At 39.2% G+C, this 20,348-nt stretch overlaps 1 protein-coding gene across 1 annotated transcript in view; it reads left to right on the top strand.

Annotated features, from left to right (window-relative positions):
• The first annotated feature begins 1,403 nt into the window (after positions 1-1,403).
• GABRR3 (gamma-aminobutyric acid type A receptor subunit rho3) overlaps positions 1,404-20,348 on the top strand; it is a 30,486-nt gene continuing 11,541 nt past the window's right edge. The window contains exons 1-3 of the mRNA XM_072851540.1: positions 1,404-1,531; positions 9,394-9,506; positions 19,186-19,253. Coding sequence (XP_072707641.1) covers positions 1,404-1,531; positions 9,394-9,506; positions 19,186-19,253 — 309 coding nt within the window. The remainder of the gene's footprint in view (positions 1,532-9,393; positions 9,507-19,185; positions 19,254-20,348) is intronic.

The raw sequence follows: 20,348 nt of genomic DNA, 5'->3' as shown, positions 1-20,348 counted from the left end.
GAAAAGACAGTGGGAATTAGCTGTCCTTTGGTAACCTCCTCCTGGAAATCATTTGCATCTGAGAATTATTTCTTAGCCCAAATGTAGTTAGTTGGGAATCTCAGGGAACTTCTGAGGAGGCAGATGTCCACATCACAGAATTATCCCAGCGTGCTTGGGTGTTAACAGTCTCAGCAGATACAGTGTTGGGTTTGCTTTCATTCCTCTGTCTTACTTAGGAAGAAGCCTGCTGTTGGGAGACCTGAATTACTTCTACATCTGTTAGATAGGGGTTGGGTATTTCCGTTTCCCTAACTTTCAATCTCATATCTCTAATTTTCTAGTTAAAAAAAATAAACATGTGCTGTTGATTTTGATAATTACTGAACTTGCTGATGGCTTGAAGAGGATAAATTTGACTGTGTCAGCTAAGAAGGTGTGTCCAGTATTACCCAGTTTTAAGCCCACAAGAAATTTTATCACCTTTCTTAGGAGAAGCAGGCATGCTCAAGTTATTGCTTAAGCAACATTTTGTTAATAAAATGTTTTGCAATTCAATCTGCTATTGAAGAGGCAGGGCAGGCTAAATGAAATAAAGATAAAATTAGGGGTGGTGGAGGGATACTGGATCTTATACATGCACATACCTTGTAAATTTAGGGTAAATTAAATAGAAAGCTGCAGAACTTAGAAAAAGAAAAAAAGGATTGTTGGTATTTCCAAATGTTATTGGAGAATATTGAAACAAGACTTCATTTTTAGTTTGGACTTGTTCCATGATACTGTGCTGTCCAACAGCAGTTCTGTATCTACAGACAAAATGCTTGCTACTGCAGATCACAGGAACAGAAATGATGTTAATGGTTGGGAAGACAATACAATGTAGCCAGTTAATGAAAGAGCTTGATCTGTACAGAAAATTATTTTGAGCAGATACGCACGTATATAGAAAGCAAGATTAATTTAGAGACCTTTGTCATTAAAGCAGATTTTTGTATGGTTTTGTGTGGGATTTAAGGGGGATTAAATGTTTGACATCACTTTGCCTGCTCTGGCTATGTTGAAGAGGTTACTGAGTGGGTGATGGAGAATTCAAATATGCGCCTATGCTGAAAGAGTGGAAGCAATGGATCAGACGGCAGCCTGGCCAAACAAATTGGTGTATCTACTACATTTCTAAAAGCAAGGTGCTTCTGGTTTGACAGCAGATGCTGCAGGGATGTAGAGCAGAAGGAATTTTTATGATTTGCCAAAATATGAGGGGAACTCGGCGAGGACATCAGAACTGGGATGCCCCTGTCTTCTGTCTTCAGTGATGCCTTGCTTCACATGCATCTTTTGTATGCTATGCTGTTTCTAAACACTAAAAATAAAAAGTCAGCAAGGTGGATTGGCTGATCAGGTGCATTTCTCTTTTGGAAGAGATGGTCCTGGTCACGAAACTTCTGTTCCTCACCTGCCTGTGGCCAACAGCAGTGCCACACAGTTCTCAAAGTCAGCATCACCATTTTCATCATCGGCAACAATTCTCATTCTTAAGAAAGCATAACAGGTAAGCAATATACTCTCTCTGTCTGTGTTCATCTGATAAACTTTATGCTGTCAGCAACCTTTCAATGCACCCTTTTTGTTCCCTGTCCTGTTGTGCCAGTCTCTGAATTTATAGTGTGCATAGTATTGATAGGGTGTTCCCAAACCAGAAACGGTGAACTATTAATTAATTTTTCATAACCAGACATTCCATATTGTGATTTCATGAAGGCTTCATATATATGCAGGTACGTGCACACTCACACCCCCACACAGCTCTGTTAACTTGTGTGATAGCAGACTACTATGGTGATATAGCAAGTATTCTTGCCCTCTCACTCCCATTACAAGAAGCAGAAATGACTTCCAAAGTTCTATGTCAATGTTATAAAGTGACTTCCATTACCTAAACAGCAGAGTAGCTACACTATCAAGATACAGAAGACATTTTTATGGCACTAAATGAGGTGAATTGTACCTTATTTGTAGTGATGACACAGTGTGTTCCCTTTCTGGAATATACTTATGCTTTTAGACATTGAAGATTGTGTCCGTTCCTAGTATTTCCAAGTAGCTGGTTTAAAATGAATAATGATACAAAGGTTTTTACAGTTAAGTTTCTGTGCAAAGTGTTAGTGCTTTTTCCCACAAATGCAATTTCACATCTGCCATGTGAGGCCTCTGAATGTGTTTCCAGATTAATCTAATAGTATGTAAATGGACCAATGACTGCCAGTGATAATCCAAGCAAAATCTTTCTTTGTTGGGAGGTAGGAGAAATTGTAATAAGTAGCTCTATTTAAGGAAGGAGAAGGGATACAACCATTACATTTTTCTGTGTACTTGACCCCCTATTAAAATGGGCAGGGGAGCTCATAATTTATTCATACAATATCACATATTGAGGAAAAGTAACATAATTAGACTCCTCTGATGTGTTTAAGCTGTTTGTAAAGTTACATGCTTTCTAGCAGGTATACAGCTGTTTATCTTCTGTATCACTTCTTATGTGATAATCCAGCAGTGACATATATCTGAATCCCTACATGTCTTGATAAAATCACATTTAAGCAATGCAAGGGAACAGAACATAACCCAGTGACACAATGGAGGTGCCTGGAGATGCTATATCGGTCGGTACTTCTGGATTTCAGCTCAAGGTCATAGGATCAAGTTTGGTCTAAGCCAAAAGCTCATGAAAAGAATAGCTATTCAGCAGACTGTTTCAAACTCGCTGACAGTTTTGGAGTGAGTGCTAGCGCACAATTATTTGTAATAATAAAACAAAATAAACAGAACTAGCCCTAATATTAAAATAAGGTCTAATCTGGTGCTTTGCTAGTACCAGGAAGCAGTTAAGACTCAAATGGAAACAATAAAATATCTTCTTATTGCTGTAGTGGTAAGGAAGGTCTATTTTAAGCTCAGCTGATACACTTCTGTCAGTGGTAAAAGGGAAACATATGCTACTGTTGTTTGCATTTGTCCTGTTCTGCAATAGCTGAGAGGAGTTGCTCCATCACTGGCTTAAAAATTCACAAAGTGGGAGAAAAGCCTGGTGGTAGGAGACAGCATATTTTGTGGCATCCTGCTGGACATCCTTTGCTGACCTCTTGCCACTGGACAGCAGTAACAATACTAGCACAGTGTCCTCTCTGTCTTCACAGATCTTTACTAATACCTACAAATGGATCCATACAACAGTCCTGGGAGACAGGCAGGACCACATTCTCAGCTGATGCTGACTGGTGTAGCAGTTTTCTTTACACAAGGCAATGCTTTGGCCTTCCACGTCTTCCTAGACCCTAGTGATTTGGAACTGGGAAGAAGACTGCAGAATCTGAGCCACAGAAGATCCCAAAGCTTAACAGCTGTGAATCAGCTTTTCTGTGGAAAGGATCCAAATATGTTTAATTTCTCTTTGTTTGATTCTCTGGTTTTGTTTCTAAAGGCAGCATTATCCTCCAGTACATTGCAACAGGGTCTGACTTTCCACCAGCCTCTTTTTCTTTCTGGGGAAAAACCTTTCAGCCAGCACTAGGGTTATTAGGGACACAGCTGACAGATGGCCTTGGTTAAATGGGTGGCCTTTTAAAAAGAATCCCATGTGAAAATGTTACTTAACCTACAAGTTCCACTGTTTTAATAGAGTAACCCAATTCTCCCTCCAAAGCTATTTGTCTGCATTCTCTTGTAAAGAAGATTTTAAAGCATTAACCAAAAGTACATGAGAAAGAGATTATTCTCATGGTCCATTTCCTACAGGAAAGAACAAAACATTTGGCTGCAAAATATTAGGCTTTTTGACAGTACATGTTGCTGATGTTACTGAACACTTGGAAACGCATTTTTATGAGAGACAAAACTGTGCAATTTTAATGCTTACATTTATCTGGGTTTCAAAATTTGATAAGTATGTTAAAAGTCTCAGACATCACACTGCTGTATAACTCCACAGACTCTCCTGGGAATAAGATTTCTGTAACTTCTACTTTTTGTGTACCTTTCATTTGGCAGTAGCTAGAGTACCTCAGGGACATAGCACTGGAAAGAAGTTCATGGCCATTAAATCTAGAGTTCTTTGTGGTATTTTTTTCATAAAACGGTCCTTCATAGTATTCTTTTCATAAACTTACCTGGTTTCATTTTGAATGTGATGAGAATTTTTTTCCCCACTACCCCCATACTACAGCAATAAAGGAAGTGTGATATCTTGGATACTAAATTAGTGTAACCGAAAACAAAACCTCTCCTAACTATCCTTCCTGAGACAGGAGTTTCAGATTTTTCAAAACCTATCGTGATGAGGGTGGTGCTGGAAATGTGTTTACATCTTCCTGAATACCCAGAGGTGCTCCAGCCTTCCTCCAGTCTCCTACCAAGGACTCATCTTATATTAGTTACGCAGGGCATTAAAACAGAAAAAGGATCTTACCAAAGTCTTACCACACAGGATCTTACCAAAGGTCCACGTACTATAGTGACCTGTTTCCAACAAAGGCTGTAAGCACAAGTTTGGAAGAATAAGGACAGGGCAAACTTATAAGATTATTTCCCCCTAATACTGCCCCCCATATCCAGTCACCAAATTTCCCTCAGAGACTTCCTGTGTTGGATGTAATTTATGCAGACTTAGTGATCTTCACTGGATTTTTTTTCCATGAACTTGTCCAATTTCTCCTTCAACCAGTGTAAACTTTTGATAACCTGGTAAGTTAAAGACAACCAGATGGGATACTAACCACATCACCCCCATGAATGCCACTGGTTATGGAACTACACTGATGGCATTATGTGGTTAAATGCTTTAATGAAAAATGATCCAACTACCCTTGAGCAGCCCTTTGATCTTTCTCTCAATATTAGGTATTCAAGGTTAGGTAGGAGCAGCTACATTTGTCTTTAAAAGCCTGCCACGTATTGTCCATTGTTAAAGAATTCTGAATTAGTTGCTTTGGTTTTGTAGGCAGTGACTAACTGCTCTTTGAGAGCTCTGTCAGATACCAAGGCATCGAGCTGTGAGTCCATATAACAGTATTGGGTAGTGAAGTATCCAAAGAGTATATCTCACTTTTTTCATCTAAAGAGCTAGTGCTTTCATTAACTTCCTATATAAGTACCAGCAGGGGTGTCTTCCCTATGTGATCTGAAACACTTCAAGTGCTTTTTATGACCTCTGTTGGAATTTAATTATAGATTACCATTTCATTTGCATAATGTAAAATGTTGCCTGGAATACAGCTGTGTAAAGCAGACCTATTATAACTGGAAGTAGTAGTTTCTTGAGCGTGTGCTTCACTGAGACTTACAAACTTGTATTTATCATTGCCCAGATCTATGGCAATACTAAGCCATCTGTCAAAGTTCCCTTTATTACTACTACCCCAGGTAGGTAAAGAGAGATTTCCTTTCCTTCGGTGCATGTGGGCTTTTTCTCTCAAACACCACAGCCTGACATATGCCATACAATGAATGTGCAGAACCAATGACTGCATTTAGACTCCTAGATAATGGTGTGCTGGCCAAAGCTGTGTGATAAAGAGACCAGAGTGCCAGGCCACTGAAATATAATCTGCGTCTTTGCTGTGCTTCTGTGAGAATGAAAAGTATATCTTGACTGACCTCGGGAAGCTTTTCTGAGACCTCCTAGTTAAATCTGTCTCTTCTGCTTTTTAATGGTGTCATGGTTTAACCCCAGCTGGCAACTAAGCCCCACTCAGCTGCTCACTCACTCCCCCCCAGTGGGGTGGGGGAGAGAATCAGAAGAGTAAAAGTGAGAAAACTCGTGGGTTGTGATAAAAACAGTTTAATAAGTAAAGCAAAAGCCACACACACAAACAAAGCAAAGCAAGGAACTCATTCACTACTTCCCATTGGCAGGCAGGTGTTCAGCCATCTCCAGGAAAGCAGGGCTCCATCATGTGTTAATGGTGACTTGGGAAGACAAACGCCATCACTCCAAACACCATCACTCCAAACATCCCCCGCTTCCTTCTTCTTCCCCAGCTTTATATGCTGAGCATGACGTCATATGGTGTGGAATATCCCTTTGGTCAGTTGGGGTCAGCTGTCCCAGCTGTGTCCTCTCCCAGCTCCTTGTGCACCTGGCAGAGCATGGGAAGCTGAAAAGTCCTTGATTTAGTATAAGCTCTACTTAGCAACAACTAAAACATCCCTGTGTTATCAACACTGTTTTCAGCACAAATCCAAAACATAGCCCCATACTAGCTACTATAAAGAAAATTAACTCTACCCCAGCCAAAACCAGCACAAATGGAATTGGTGCCACAGGCAGGAGCACTCAAGAAAACATCTGGTGATGATTTCACAATGCTGTGGTGCTGATCAATAGTTAGATACGGATCTAGGATTTCTTGGGAGTAAACAAATACATACATGCAATTCCCTTTGAGTCATGAGTTAAATAACTTTAATGCTGCAGTGAGGACAATTTAATACTGTAACCCTTAACCAAGGAGCAACATCTGGAGTCCAGATGCTGATGTTAAAGGAATATCTGCTGGAGAACACTTCTTAGGCTTCGGTGGGGGAAGCAGTCAAGGAGGAGAAAAAATGTGAAGCAGAAGTGTATTATTTTTTAATTATTTTAGAAAATTTGATGGAATTTTTCTAAGTTTTGGTACCTTTACACATGAAATGTTACCAGTTTCCATGAAATTAATTCCAAGTACCATGAGTATCTCTGCATGTAAGCCTATCTTTCTTTACAATAAAAAAATATGTTTTGCCAAAGGAAGATATTGAAGAAAAGATGCAGTATGTTTGTAATGAAAGTGCTATTCTGACCCCTGCAAGATCTTGACTAGCTTGAACAACCACTTTTGATAGCAGCTAGAAATAATTATAGTTACTCCACCATTTGTATATAGAACATCAGCTTGAAGAGGCTGTTCAAGTAAGTGGGCACAAAAGATGCTTTTCATATAGGCAGCATTTCTGTTTATTTTGTCCTCATCCAGGAAAAGAGAAGGAATATCAAAATCCCGTAACACCTCTTCTCAGTAGCTCATTAAGAAAAAAGTTCCTGCCCTGGTAGCTTATGTTTGCCTCTCGTGACTAGGGAAAGTCTTCCTCAGTCACATACTTGCTTCTAGTAAGAAGTTGTAATAGATGTATCATAGTTTTAGCCTGCTTCTTCCAGTGAAATCATCGGAGCATCAAACAGGTATTTTCCTTGGCACATCCAATGACAAATAACCTAATGCTTCCAAACTGTATTAGCTGTGCCATGGCATTCTGAACATAATTCATCATTTTGTCTTATACGGGTTCCCAAGCAGCAGAATTTCCTCATGTACCTATTGCAGAGCATTGCAGGTGTTCAGTTCTACTGCCCATTCTACTCTGATACAGGCTTGCTCTGTGGTGATTTTAATTCTCTGAAGCATGGGGTTTCATTTTAGGATCCACATAATTTTCATATTTAGAAAACTAAAGTCTGTGTTTGAAATGCCTGATGGGTGTTCTGATTGCCCTGATAATTTGGGTCAGACAACACTGCCAGAGACATTCAAGAATACTCAGGTAAATTAATTTGTTCAAGCCCAGCAGTTCTGAATAGCCCAGGAGCCACCTCAGCATTCCTGTAACAGCATTTTTAAATTAATTTCTTGGGCTTCATTATTAAGAAAAAAGGAGGGAAAGGAGAAAAAAAAAAAGTAAATGCAGGCGCATACCTTATCCTAAGGTATTCCATAGCTTGCCTTAAGCAGCATTTGACTACAGGGCAAATCTTCAGAGCAGATTTCTATCATTCAGTCTAAAGTAATAATTAGAGTTGCTGGCAGCAAAGTCCCAGAGAATCACAGAAGGCATGAAAGAAGTAATGTCTAGGGAGAGACTCTTGCCTGTGGCAAAGCAGCTGTATTTAAGTCATTCCTACAAATATATGTCTAACCTATTCTTTAATAGCCCGAGTGAAAGGAGTCTCAAAACCTGCCCAGGCAATATATTCCCATGTTTCACTGCTCTCACCATGAGAAAGGTTTTCCTAATGCGTACCACAGATCTCCCTTGTTGCCACTGCTTATCCTACTGGGGAGCAGACATGGAGCAAAGGGCCCTGTAAAAGCTCATTGTGTTCTAAAGACTGTGATGTGTTCCCTCAGTCTTCTTCCTCTAAATTAAATTACACAGGTTCTTACTATCTTCCCATGCCTTTCCTGAAATGGGGGCCCAAAGCTAGGCATAACTCTCCAGCTAAGCTATGGCTAGTTCTGTTATTACTTGGGGCCAGCCACTTGAAGCAGGACATGCAGGAGTGGAAACTGAAGGAGGCATCACAGCATTTTCCTTGTAGCAGAACCGAATAATGTAACATTCTTTCTAAAGGCTGTGCCCTCCAGCTGCCAGATCGGGCTGTAGATCTTGTCTGTGTTTTAACCCCATACCTTTGTGATATGGGTAGGTACCAGACCCCTCTGCTGCCTGTGCCATGGTTTTTGTTTATAGGAAAAATGGAAAAGGAGTCTGCATTGTGATAGGCATCTGCTGTTCATTTTAAATGCAGGCCCAGCACATGAGATTTCCGTCTGGAGAGCTCGAGTCCATTCTTAGGCATGTGAATTTCCCAGTGGAGTTTGGGATGTTGTGCAGTACGTTCTGTGAAGGGCAGAAAGTTGGCAGCAGTCACCAGAAAGGAGGACAGAATTCATGGTGTCCTGCTTAGAGCACAGGTTCATCTCTGTTGCCGTGGTGCTCTGCAGAGGCTCAGATATGTGTGGCATGGGGAAAAATGCAGAGACAGGGCTCTTGATGCAAAGAAATGCTGCATGTCTGAGCAGCAAATAAGGGGATGAGCTAATGAGAAACTTGGCCAAATCTGAATGATGGTTAAGAGGATCTCAAAAAACAAGTCCCTGGATCCAGGATCATCAGTTTCCCGGTCCTTCTGAAAAATTATTGACTCATTTGAGCTCCTAGGAAAAAAAAGATTTATAATAAAAAGTGTAATTGCCTCTGTAATATGGATAATGTATGAAGTGGTTTAAAACCATGGATACATGGTGTTATTTCCAAGGCTGAGTTGAAAGTGGTTATGTGAATAATAACATTTTTTCAAACAGCTGTAATCTCTTATATAATGATAGATACAATCTCTGAGAGGAATGGAAGAAGAGCTAGATGTTCTTCTTGGGACTTTTTATATATATTTGGTGTTCCTCGTCGACCTGGGTACCCTAATACCTGATTTCCCTACCTTTTCCAATATATCTTTCTCCAACTTTATTAGCGCAGTTGTTTCCCTTATCATATCAGATTCAACTGTCCAGGATTCTTGGGTCCCTGCTTCATTTAACTAGCACTCTGAGTGTCAGGCAGAAAAAAAAATGAAGTTTCTTACATTTTTTTTTTTAAACATAGCAAACGAGAAATTAAAATGAGGAAACTTGACAGCACCAAAGTACAGCCACTTAAATCTGAGCAGCTTCTTCGCATAGAGGACCATGACTTTGCACTGAGACCTGGATTTGGAGGTAAGCAGCACGTGCCTGTACTGTACTGGTTAATAGTTTAGCCTCTCTCTGGAAGTTTACTTAAACTCTGTCCAGCAGTGTCACTTAAAATTGAATGACAGACTTAATTGCAGCTCACCTCTTTTGTTGTGCTCCAGGAAATAAAGAAAGAAGAAATCCAGAAATACTTGAAGGCAAGGGAGTTTTTTGTGTTTAGCATATCAATAGGAGAAACTGTTCAAACTGTCTCCTTTTCAGAACTAATTTTAAAAAGTATTGTTAGAATAGGATTCTTTGAGAACAGTGATTAAGGTATCCCTGTAAACTGCATAGTCTAGTAGCAATTAGCAAATTACTTAGTTATCAAATTTGTTTTGAGAGATTGAAATGAACCATCAAATCCGAAATCTGCTTGCTCTGTACAAAATTAAAAAACTGCCCACAGGCCTTCAGTTTATTACCATGTCATTTCTGTGTTGTTGGGCACTATGATGATTAGTTCTTCATTTAATTAAATTGCGTGTGGATAAAGGGAGTATTCAATGGGATGTTCACAGTTTGGATTCAATTTTGACTCTCCTTCATGAACAGTAAAATGAGAAAGCTGCTCCACTAATAAGCTTTGTCTGAGCCTTTGCATCACCAGTTCCGTGTTCACGATTCATGAAAATAGACTGAACTGCTCTGGATTATGAAGCCAAAATAAAATACATGAGGACCAATAATCAGCTGTGTAAACAAACATAAATCTCAGAGGCTAGCTGAAGTCTGTGGAGCTATTCTTGTTGACACCAGCTGCTGGGATCTGGGGCCTGGCAAGCATGCCAGGAGGGAGACCTGGGGTAAGAAAAGCCTCTCTGGATGCACTGGGAGAATGTGAAAGGGTTTCTTGTTACGCTGTCTTGCCAGAGATCAAAAATCTTGCCTGATTTTGGACAATAGTTGAGATACATCTGTTTCTTGACAACAAAAGTTAGGATACCACTTGCCTAATACCTGTCTAGTCTGTTAGTCTGGACATCTTGTTACCACCTGTTTTGCCACACAAGGAATTTAAATTTTTGAGAGTGTCATCTCAGAAAGGAAGTAGCATTTCCATGAAAGCAAATAACAGTTTGGAATGTACTTTATCACTGGATCATCCCAGAAAGCAATACTTACGATGTAGATAAAAGCAGCTTTCAGAATATACCCTGTGATCTGGCAGTTGTAATTTTCCACAGGCAGTGAGGATTTTTTTACATGCAGCAAATCTGTACTAGGCTTTTTCCCCTTGTCCTTTTATTTTCAGGTGACTAGTCATAGAGCCCATTCCATTCGTACTGAAGCCAGCTGTAGTTTTTCCACTGACTTCATTGCACAGGCCTCTCAATAATCACATTGCCATGGGTATGATTTCAGCTGTACTCCTGTCTTTCAGAAATAGCTTTCAGCAGAAAAGTGCATTGGCTTTGCTTCTCTTCTATCATCCACGTGCCATAGTGGCATGGGAGGCACTTTTCTCAGTCAGATCCAATAGTTCACACACTTGCAGATTTTCAGAACTCTCTTAATATGTGCAATACTTATGCGTGAATCTCTCTAACGCTAAAACATAGATCCATTAATATTTTTACAGCACACAGTGAAAAAAGTCTCAGCAAAATGAATGTCGATCCTAAATTTATACTCCATTATTCCTATATTACCATTTATTTCAGTGATGTTACAGTAGTAAAGATGGTTTGTTTTTCACAAGAGGCAGGTTAATCAGGCAGCAGCAGAGAGTTAGTACACACGTGTGACGTCATCAGAGGACAAAAGTCACCAACTGAAACATGAATCTGAATAACATTCCCAGAATTATTGTATGACAGCAGAGACAGGGTATGGGTTTCTCTGAAGAACACTGATGATTAAGTGTGCAGCAAGAAGGAAACTTAACTAGAGGAGAAGATGAAATTAGAGATACCATTGCTACAGTCATTGCCATGGCAGTCATAACAATGCCCTGAACTGCATAAAGACTTACAACACTGTGGCTTCATGTATTTAAAGCAGGTGAAATTTTGGGTTTGTTTTCATCAAATCTAATGAAGCATTTCAGTACTGTGATTCATAAAGGGCTTGTATCTGTCACATGCCACAGTGCATGATTTATTCAGCTCAGCACAATGCATCAATTCACAATACTGATGTGAGAAAAAAAAAACAGGTCAAATCAGCTGGGTGAAAACCAAGTATTTTAAAATTATTCTTTACCTTTAGAAGAGGGACAATTTTTTGCTCTCTCCTATACCCCATTGTGATTTTCTGGATTTGTAAGTGAGTTGGAATGACAGATTTTGTTAATCTAGCTCCACTGTGCCCCTTTCCCCGAGAAGGTCAATCATCCTTTGCACCAGTTTGGGAGAAAAAGCAGCTGGAAAATTCATGCTGTTTTGAACCTGCTGAAGATCCCTCAGTTCAGGGAACTCCTAAATCTAAATCTGGCTTGTTTGATTTCATTTAGCCCCACACATGCAAAGTAAATGAGGCAGACTACAGCATCCAGAGTTTTTAGTGTTTATAATAAAGTAACAAAGGAAAAACAGAGACAGCACATGCTGAATTTGATTTGTAAACTGAGCAAAGGTGAACAGGAAAAAAATTGGGGAAATGAATGTAGAACTGTTGGATACTGATGCTACTGGCTGCAGTGTTACCGGAAATAATTGTGACTTTGCTCACATGACTGGTTGCTTTCTCATGAAAGTATATCATTGCTCTGTGGAGGTAAGAGATCCTTCTTTTGACCAAATGAACACAACTGTGCTGTCATTTATGTGAGTGTATTTTGGCATTCTTCTATAGATTGCAATGCCATTCCAGCTGCACAATCAGAATTTGACTCTCTGACTGTTGATTTTAAAATTTAGTCCTGACATTGTACATTTATTAACAGATTAGAGATCAAAGTCCGAGAAGCATACTGTGTCAAGATGAATTAAAACCACCAAGCTGCTAGCAAGCTGTTTCTACATTTTTGCTATAGAAATGCTACTTTGTCTGCAGTTCATTATATAGTGAAGTTGAGTGAAGCAAACAAATAATTCAGTACACCCAAACATTATTTAAAAACCTAAACTTACATTGTTACACTGCACTTATTCTCTAAGCCAGGCTCTTGGGTTGTTGTTTTGCAGGGACAGGGGGTTGGGTTTTTTTCCCTTTCCTGGAGTGTTTTCGTTTGGTTGGTTTGGTTTGGTTTGGGTTGGTTTTTTTTGTGTGTGTGTGTTTGTTGCCTTCTATGTAATGTCATGGTCCTCTTTTGTTTGGAACTCTCCAACAGATGGACCCCCACTAATGCAAGCAGATGTGGACCAGCATAGTGATTTGAGTAATTCCACTAGACATTGGACTAGGAGCATGGATGTTTCCTTTGCTCAAACAGCTTTACCAACTGCATCAGTGAACATTGTAGGAATTATGTTTAGTCCTTGCTGCTTCCAGAAGCACTGTTTATTAGCCAGCAAATGGGTGTATTAGGGGTCTTGGAATGGTATAATAATGCTTGCCGGTTCTGGTAAGTCTGTCTGTCTGCATAGGTCCTACCAAAGGAAACAAAAGACTGTCAGGAGACTCAGAGTCAGATCTTTTCATGACTTACATATCTTTGTACTACTATGGCCTAAAGTACTTCAACTGATTTTTCAGTAGCCCACTGAACTGATAATCTGTGAGAAGATAGCTTAAGTTTGGACTGGAGAAAAAGTAGGAAATTAAATTATGTTGCCACCACTTCTTGGAATGGTCATCCCCATATTTTAAACTCAGTGAGAAAGGGTGAGCACAAGCCAACATCAGACAATGAATAGAGACTTCTAGCAGCTCAGATCTGAGGGCCATGATGCAGGCTGCCTTAGCAGCCAAAACTGTGTATGTTGAGAGAGGTGTTAGAGTGAATCCTTAGAAATCCTTTAAAGTTACTTTCTTTTCTACTATACATCTATTTATCTATACCCTATTATTTTCTGAACTATCTTATTTCAAAATACTGGCAGAAATCATTGGTGTGAGCTCTTGGTTTCCTGAGTTCTGTCTCCACTTACTAAAAATTAACATTGCCATTAAAAAAAATCTTAGACTAGCATATAGAGGAGGTCATTCTTTTATTCCTCTGCGCCTTGGTTTTCCTGACAGTAAAACCCTTCCATGCACTCTCTGAAGTATTTTGCAATCTAAAGATTATGGAACCACATGATCATTGTCACTGTGTACATGCAAATTCTCACTGTGTAGATGTATATATATAGAGGTATGACAACTTTATTTTTTCTTTTACATTGTGTCTTAAGGACCTGTCATTTCCTATGCTAACAGTGTGTTGGTTAAAGAAGTTTTAAAATTGGTTATCTCTGCTTTGTCAACCAATAGTGAGGATAATAACATTAGCAAGTACTAGAAATGATGGAAAAGATTTTAGTAGCGTTTAGCTGGTCAAGCGGTAGCAGTCTTTCTAGACAGTTTGCATCCCAATCTGCAATTAAGCATAATCTTAATTCCAAACTTTCAGAGGATCAGAGATCCCATTAGCTCACTCCCCCTTATGCTTCCTCCCTCCTCAAGCTAAATTAGTAACATTTAAATTCATCTGAAGGTAAAAGGGGGAACAAAGGAAAGAAAATAGGGCCCAATGAATGTTCAAAAAATACTGCAATTCTAATAGCTCTTTGCCACCAAGTTGTTTTCTGTTCTGCACCACAGCCCTCCCTGAAAGGTCAGAAATATCTTCTCACTGTGGTGGAGAAGACTCACTCTGATGAAAGTGGAATGGCTTTTTCTCATGTGTTACTGGAAGGAATAGCTGGGGTCCAGAACAGGAGGGAAATATTTTGGTAGTTTGCAAGCCTCTGATAGGCTCCTTCTGTTTTTTTTTTTTTCTCTTATGTTGCTAATTCTTCCATTCCAAGAGTTGGCTACTGCTAATACCTGTCCACCTTCATTTCTCACATAAATAAGAAAGAAACAAAACAGTATCAAGAAGAAAATACCATTGCCAGTAATTCTGTTTCACTCATTGCCAGAGGAAAATAAATACAACCATGTAGCTTCACTTCCCTGGGGCTTGTTTACATTTCTACCTGGTTTTCTTCCTCTACAGGCCCATAAGCCTTTTTTAGAAGAAAGAAATTCTATAGACCTTAATCCTTCCCTGGTTTCTGTCTCCTACTGGGAGCTTTCTATAGACCTAGCTTTTTTCCAGCATACACTGTTACAAAGCCAACTGGGATACAGTGGCTGGTTTTTCTAAATTCAACATTTCTAAATTCAACATCTTACAGAATTTCAGGTGCAATCTGCTGCATGTCCAAAGGTCTGAATACAAAAATACTGTAGAATTCACTAAACCAGTCATTATTACTGTAGAAATTGATCCTAAAATACTAAAAGGATATCCTTTTTACACAATATCCCTTCTAAAAAGGGTATTATAGAATTTGTCTGCCATACTATCTATTAAAACAATTCCATGCTCATCAAGGAATTCTTTTGCTATGTTTAAACCTTTAAAATAAAAGACTGGAAATGGCTTGTGTGAAGATAAACCCATCTGAAAACAATTCTATTTTTTCTGCTGAGGAGTAATTATCTTGAAAATCTGTGGAGCCTCCATTGTGAAAATCACTAATCCCTCTAAAATAATGATTTGTAGCAGTGCTCCAGAAGCAACTGAAGCTGCTCAATTTAATAACAAAATCCTCTCTGCCATCCCCAGTTTTGTCATACTGGGGAATAAAAACCATGGCTTTGCTATGGTTACTTTTTTTCAAAGTGAATTTGATGTTGTTGCCTGATGGTCAGCCAGAGGTTGAAATTCTCAATACACTATGGAGAAAGCTGTGGTGCAGACATAGGGGTAGACAAATTGCTATTCTGGCTGGTTTAAGATCCTTTCCAATGCTTATTGAAATGCTATTTTTCAAAAACATCCAATCATGGTAAAAAAAATCCAAGTGATAAAGAAATTACAGTTCTCAGCAACCTGTTCCCAATAGTTAATTATTACTGTTTCTTATGGAGTTGGTTTTTAATCACAGAAAAAAATGTTCTCAGAAAACTACAAAGTTCAGAAGGCCTACTCCAGAGTAAAGCCAATATGTATCTTATGGGGGTGGTGGTATTAGTGACAAAAATATTAAAATGCTTCAGATTAGAAAAGTGAACAGCACACTGAAGTGGCCAGGGTTGCATATATGTGCAGTGTTTAGTGTCTTTATCATCTACTTACATTTGTTGCCAAAGTAGAGTCAGAATAGGAAGAAAATATTTGCAGCTGCTATGGTCTGTCAATAATAGGTCAGGGCTGGGGTCGGGGAATGTAGTTTAATAATTGCCTGTGGTGAATGCTAGACTGAACAGTATTTTCTCATTAAGCAGCATGAGTACGGTCTTTGGCCTTTCACCAGACAGAGAACAGGAATCTCTTTTTAAGAGTCTGTTTCACGGTTCTAGCATTTCTACCTAATCGGGAACAAATAATTGTAACAGTTCCCTTTTTATTTAATTCACTTTGGAACCATCCACTATATTTCTCCTGGCCATAGCTTTTGATCTCTTTTATGCTGTTCAGCATCCCCACTGACTTCATTTTGTATCAGTTCCCAAGTGAGTGCAAGCTGTCCTTTCAAAGAATCAAGTGCCTCTGTGTGTATTTATGTATATCTGGCACTTCAGTTTGTGTGCATGTAACCAACGTAATCATAAGCTGCCACTAATTTCTAGTTCTGTGATCTGTTCCTTTATATCTGCCCAGAAGAGGTGAATAATTGAATGAAATTGTGCCCACACTGGAATAGTGCTTGTTGGGGTAGGAAATTGTCTGTAATTTTTGCAAATCCCAAGAAAGTATTAGGACTGCCATCATCACACTTTGAGCAGCTGTCACTAGGAAAAACCTTTTCCTCACTACACAAGGTATATGGCTTAGAAAGACAGTCATCCTATTCTGTGATATGATTTGTGGATAGTTCCTTGACTGTTTGAAGAATGTTCATGGTAGACATTTAATTTTATTTGCCTTAAATTTGTCCTTGACTCAGAAACTGGTAAAGCTGTTGTTTTATGTAGAAAGCTGCTCCCCTCTCCTCCCCTTCCACCCACGTAATTCTACATAAATAGGACGAAACCCACTGTTTTTAACATGCTAGTCAAGCAAATCATCCCCCAAAGTTTTAGTAATAGCAGTTAAGATCAAATGTACACCCAGATATGAGCACTTCCAGTATATCCTACCATGTGCCTCTGCCATAGTCCCAGGGTAAGAGTTTGAACACACCTACAGTATCAAGAAGTTGAAGCTTCATGGTGGGTCAGGTCAGATATTACACAGTTCACCTGCCTATTTGCAGTCACTCTAAGCAACCCTGGCAACCAAGAGGCATTTCCAAGTCACAAGCCACCTCACCCCAATCTAGAATGTGCCTGTTACACTGCAAGGGGGCCAAGGGCTGAGGCCAGATTTCTATCTTCAATGCTGTTTGCATGTTAGTCAGCTTTTGTACTGATCATGCTCCTAGGCTGGGGCGCTGTGCTTCCACAGCTAGCCTGCTCCCTGCGCCACCCTGCCTTGTGTACAGCTAGCTCAGGTGTCAGCTCTGCAATGCAGGCTTGTCCTGTTACATCATGCCAATGAGGAGCCTGACAGACAACATCTCATCTTTCTGTGCTGTTTGCATTTAAATGATGTGTGAATGCCACTTGTGAACGATGTTCACATCATGTATAAATCCCACAATGACTTCTACTTAGGCTAAACCTGTCTTTAATTTACAAGATAGTTTAGCTTTCAGTGGAATCTGAAAAAGACTGAGAAGATGACTCCACTCAGATTACAACCAGGCATTTTGGTACCAGTACTTGGTACAAGTTGGTATTTAGCGTAAGTAAACTATTTGTGTGGTGTGGTCAAAACAAAGACAAGAAGTGGTGAAAACTGCTTTAGGAGAGGCATAAAAACGTTTATTTGTTTGTGTGAAGAAGCCTGGCTGGATACATACATCGATACTCTTGTGTGTCAACCTCTAGGGCAGATGCCTCCTGCTGTCTCTGTTCTCCAAAAGAAGCAGCATTTTCCCAAGTGCTGTCTAGTGTTTTACTAATAAACTAATTGACTGAACTTTGCTGTCTGGAGTCCTGAATTTTGTTTTGAGCTTTGGCCAACAGACTGAGCGATGCATTCCTCTCAGAGGGAGACGTGATTTCCGAGCCAGACAGCACAGCTCTTGTTGGTGCTGAAACATGCTCATGTGTGCCCTGCTAACTCTGAACACATTTTACCTTGCTTTCCCACGCACAATGCATCTTCATCAGTTCTGTGCAGGGTCAAACCCTCCATTAAAAAATACAAGTCAAATCAAGAGATTACAGAACCAGATTTTAAAATACCACAAAAATAGTTCAAGATCTCTAGTGGTAAGAACTGGAGGCAGCTGTGTAATCCTCGAGGCCTGCTATTTTAAGGATAATTCCAAAAAGAGACACAGTATTGTGGCTGGTTATCAGGAGAGTGATATTTCTGGACTATTTTGGCTTGACACTGATAAAAGGAAAAGACAAGACAACGAGAAAGACAAGTTAAAAAAGCTGTTGCTATCTCCTGCTGTTCAGACTTCCTTGTACTCATGTTTTGTACCAGGTTATTTTAAATGTGTACTTTAAAAATATTTTAACTGCCTATTTTTAACAAATGTAATTGGAATCCCATGTACAATAATTACTATCAATTTTCATGCCAAATGCAGAATATTCTTTGCAGGGGGCGTGTACAAACATATATGCACACATCTCTCTCCTTTCCCTCCTCTGTAAGGAAGTGATTAGTCAATCGCTTTAGTGGAATGACGTGCTTGCTGAAAATTACACATAACCCATATAGAAATAGATCCTTCATTCTAGATCTTGTACACTGGAAAGACTGGAAATGATTTTATACTTTTAATTGATTTTTGGTCACTTTATTATAAAAATGCAAATATGGTTTTATAATTTGTTCATTCAGATCCCCTTTGTTATAAACTCACAGCCTTTTCCAGTGGCATGAAATAGTGAGGTAGTATATAAAATAAAGTCACCTAGTGCAGTTTGGTATGTATTGTACTTGATAATAACTTATATACTCAGTAATACACAATACTCCATCACAGAACATGCTCAGTATGTGTACAGCTTTTCCCTTATGAGGTAGTGAGCAAGCAATCCTTTTTCACAATTATGTATGCCAAACTTTAAATAGTTAAGTAACTAAAGATAATTGGGAGGTGTAACAGATATTTTGTTTATAAGTGTGGGAATAAGCATTGGAACTGGTAAGTAAGCTTTGCAGTCTTCGATGTATTTGATATATTTACTCAGCTTTTCCCTGTGAGAGTTCTAAATAGCACTCCAAGCAGTTTGTTAGCTTTGGCACCACAAGGAAGCTGTCACTGCTGTCCAAACTGCAATGCCAGTAACAACTAGTCTGGCTGCAAAAAGATCACTGAAGATTTTGTACTTACTTTTATAACTGTTTAGTATTGGGTTTTACTTTGGTGCCATGGACTTTCTCACTCACTGTACTAAGGTGGACAGACCATAGTAAATGCTGGGATGGGGTACTCTCTGTATGTTGCTAATACACAGTCTTCCCTTTAAAAATATGGATTTAGACTCCTCATCACTCTTTCATTCTGTTACATTGAAGGGTCGCCAATACCTGTGGGCATTGATGTGCAGGTAGAAAGCATTGACAGCATATCTGAAGTTGACATGGTAAGTTGGTTAGTAGAACTGGAATAAAGAACTTCAGCCAAAATTCAGAGTCTCGGAAACATCCGTCTGGATGATATAGAATAATACAGTTAAAGAAAGCAAACCCTTAAGGAGCACAACCTTGCCTTAAAGCATGCAAGTCATTCTCATTTAAACTAGTAAGTGTTATATAAAAGCACATGTTGAATTTCTCCCTGGGCAAGAGGAACACATCAGAGGGGATAGTGCTCCGATTTGAAAATGCCAACCATTCAGTAAGCCCCATGGGCTTCCACATGAGCTCTGAGTGCTCTGCACATTAGATGATGAGGCTTCATGTCCTTTGCTTCCTTTGCTTATGCAAATCTGAATATTCTCATCATTTCTGGCATGGGTGGAGCTGTGTCATAACAATTGGAAATAGAAAAATCAGTTCCAGGAATGGTCCTAGAAAGGAGACGCCCTCCCTACAATCAAGGACCTGTAGCACTGGAATGCAGGCTGTTTGTTCCTCAGCCAAAATTGTCACTAACAATGCCACCCAGACATTCGTGCCAAGTTGCTCCATCCTAGAATAGCAGGGCACATTAATTTTGCAAAGAGATCTCATTTACAATATCTTTTCACAGTGAGTGTAGCTCTAGTCCTAAGTGTTTTGCAATGTGATGTCAGTATGAACCCTTGCATTCCTTTGCAAACCTACCCGAATCATAAAATCATATTACAGGGGCATAAAATCGTATTATAGGGGAAGACCTAAGTATCTTCCCAGTATTCTTATCAGAAGTAATTGTTCTACTGAGATAAATTATGTCTGCCTAATAATGCAAGAGTTATACAGGTGAGCACAGAGCAGTCAGGCTGTGCAGAAGCTCAGACTGGGACATGTATATTTGCAGTCATGTTATTTCTCTAAATAGGATCATAAAATATTTGTAACAATCTTCCATATTAAAAAATTGTAATTCTTGTAAAATTTAATTGTTTACTCTTATGAAATTAATCATATTGTTTCTTTATGATTTATTTCATTTATAAACGTACTAATCTAAAATCCCTGTGCAATATTTGTACAAAATGTACAGATTAATGGATTTTACAAATTGACCTAATGCT

Source organism: Ciconia boyciana, chromosome 1 (genome assembly GCF_034638445.1).
Source record: "Ciconia boyciana chromosome 1, ASM3463844v1, whole genome shotgun sequence".
In the NCBI taxonomy this organism is placed as follows: domain Eukaryota; kingdom Metazoa; phylum Chordata; class Aves; order Ciconiiformes; family Ciconiidae; genus Ciconia; species Ciconia boyciana.
This window is presented reverse-complemented; position numbering and strand designations above follow the sequence as displayed.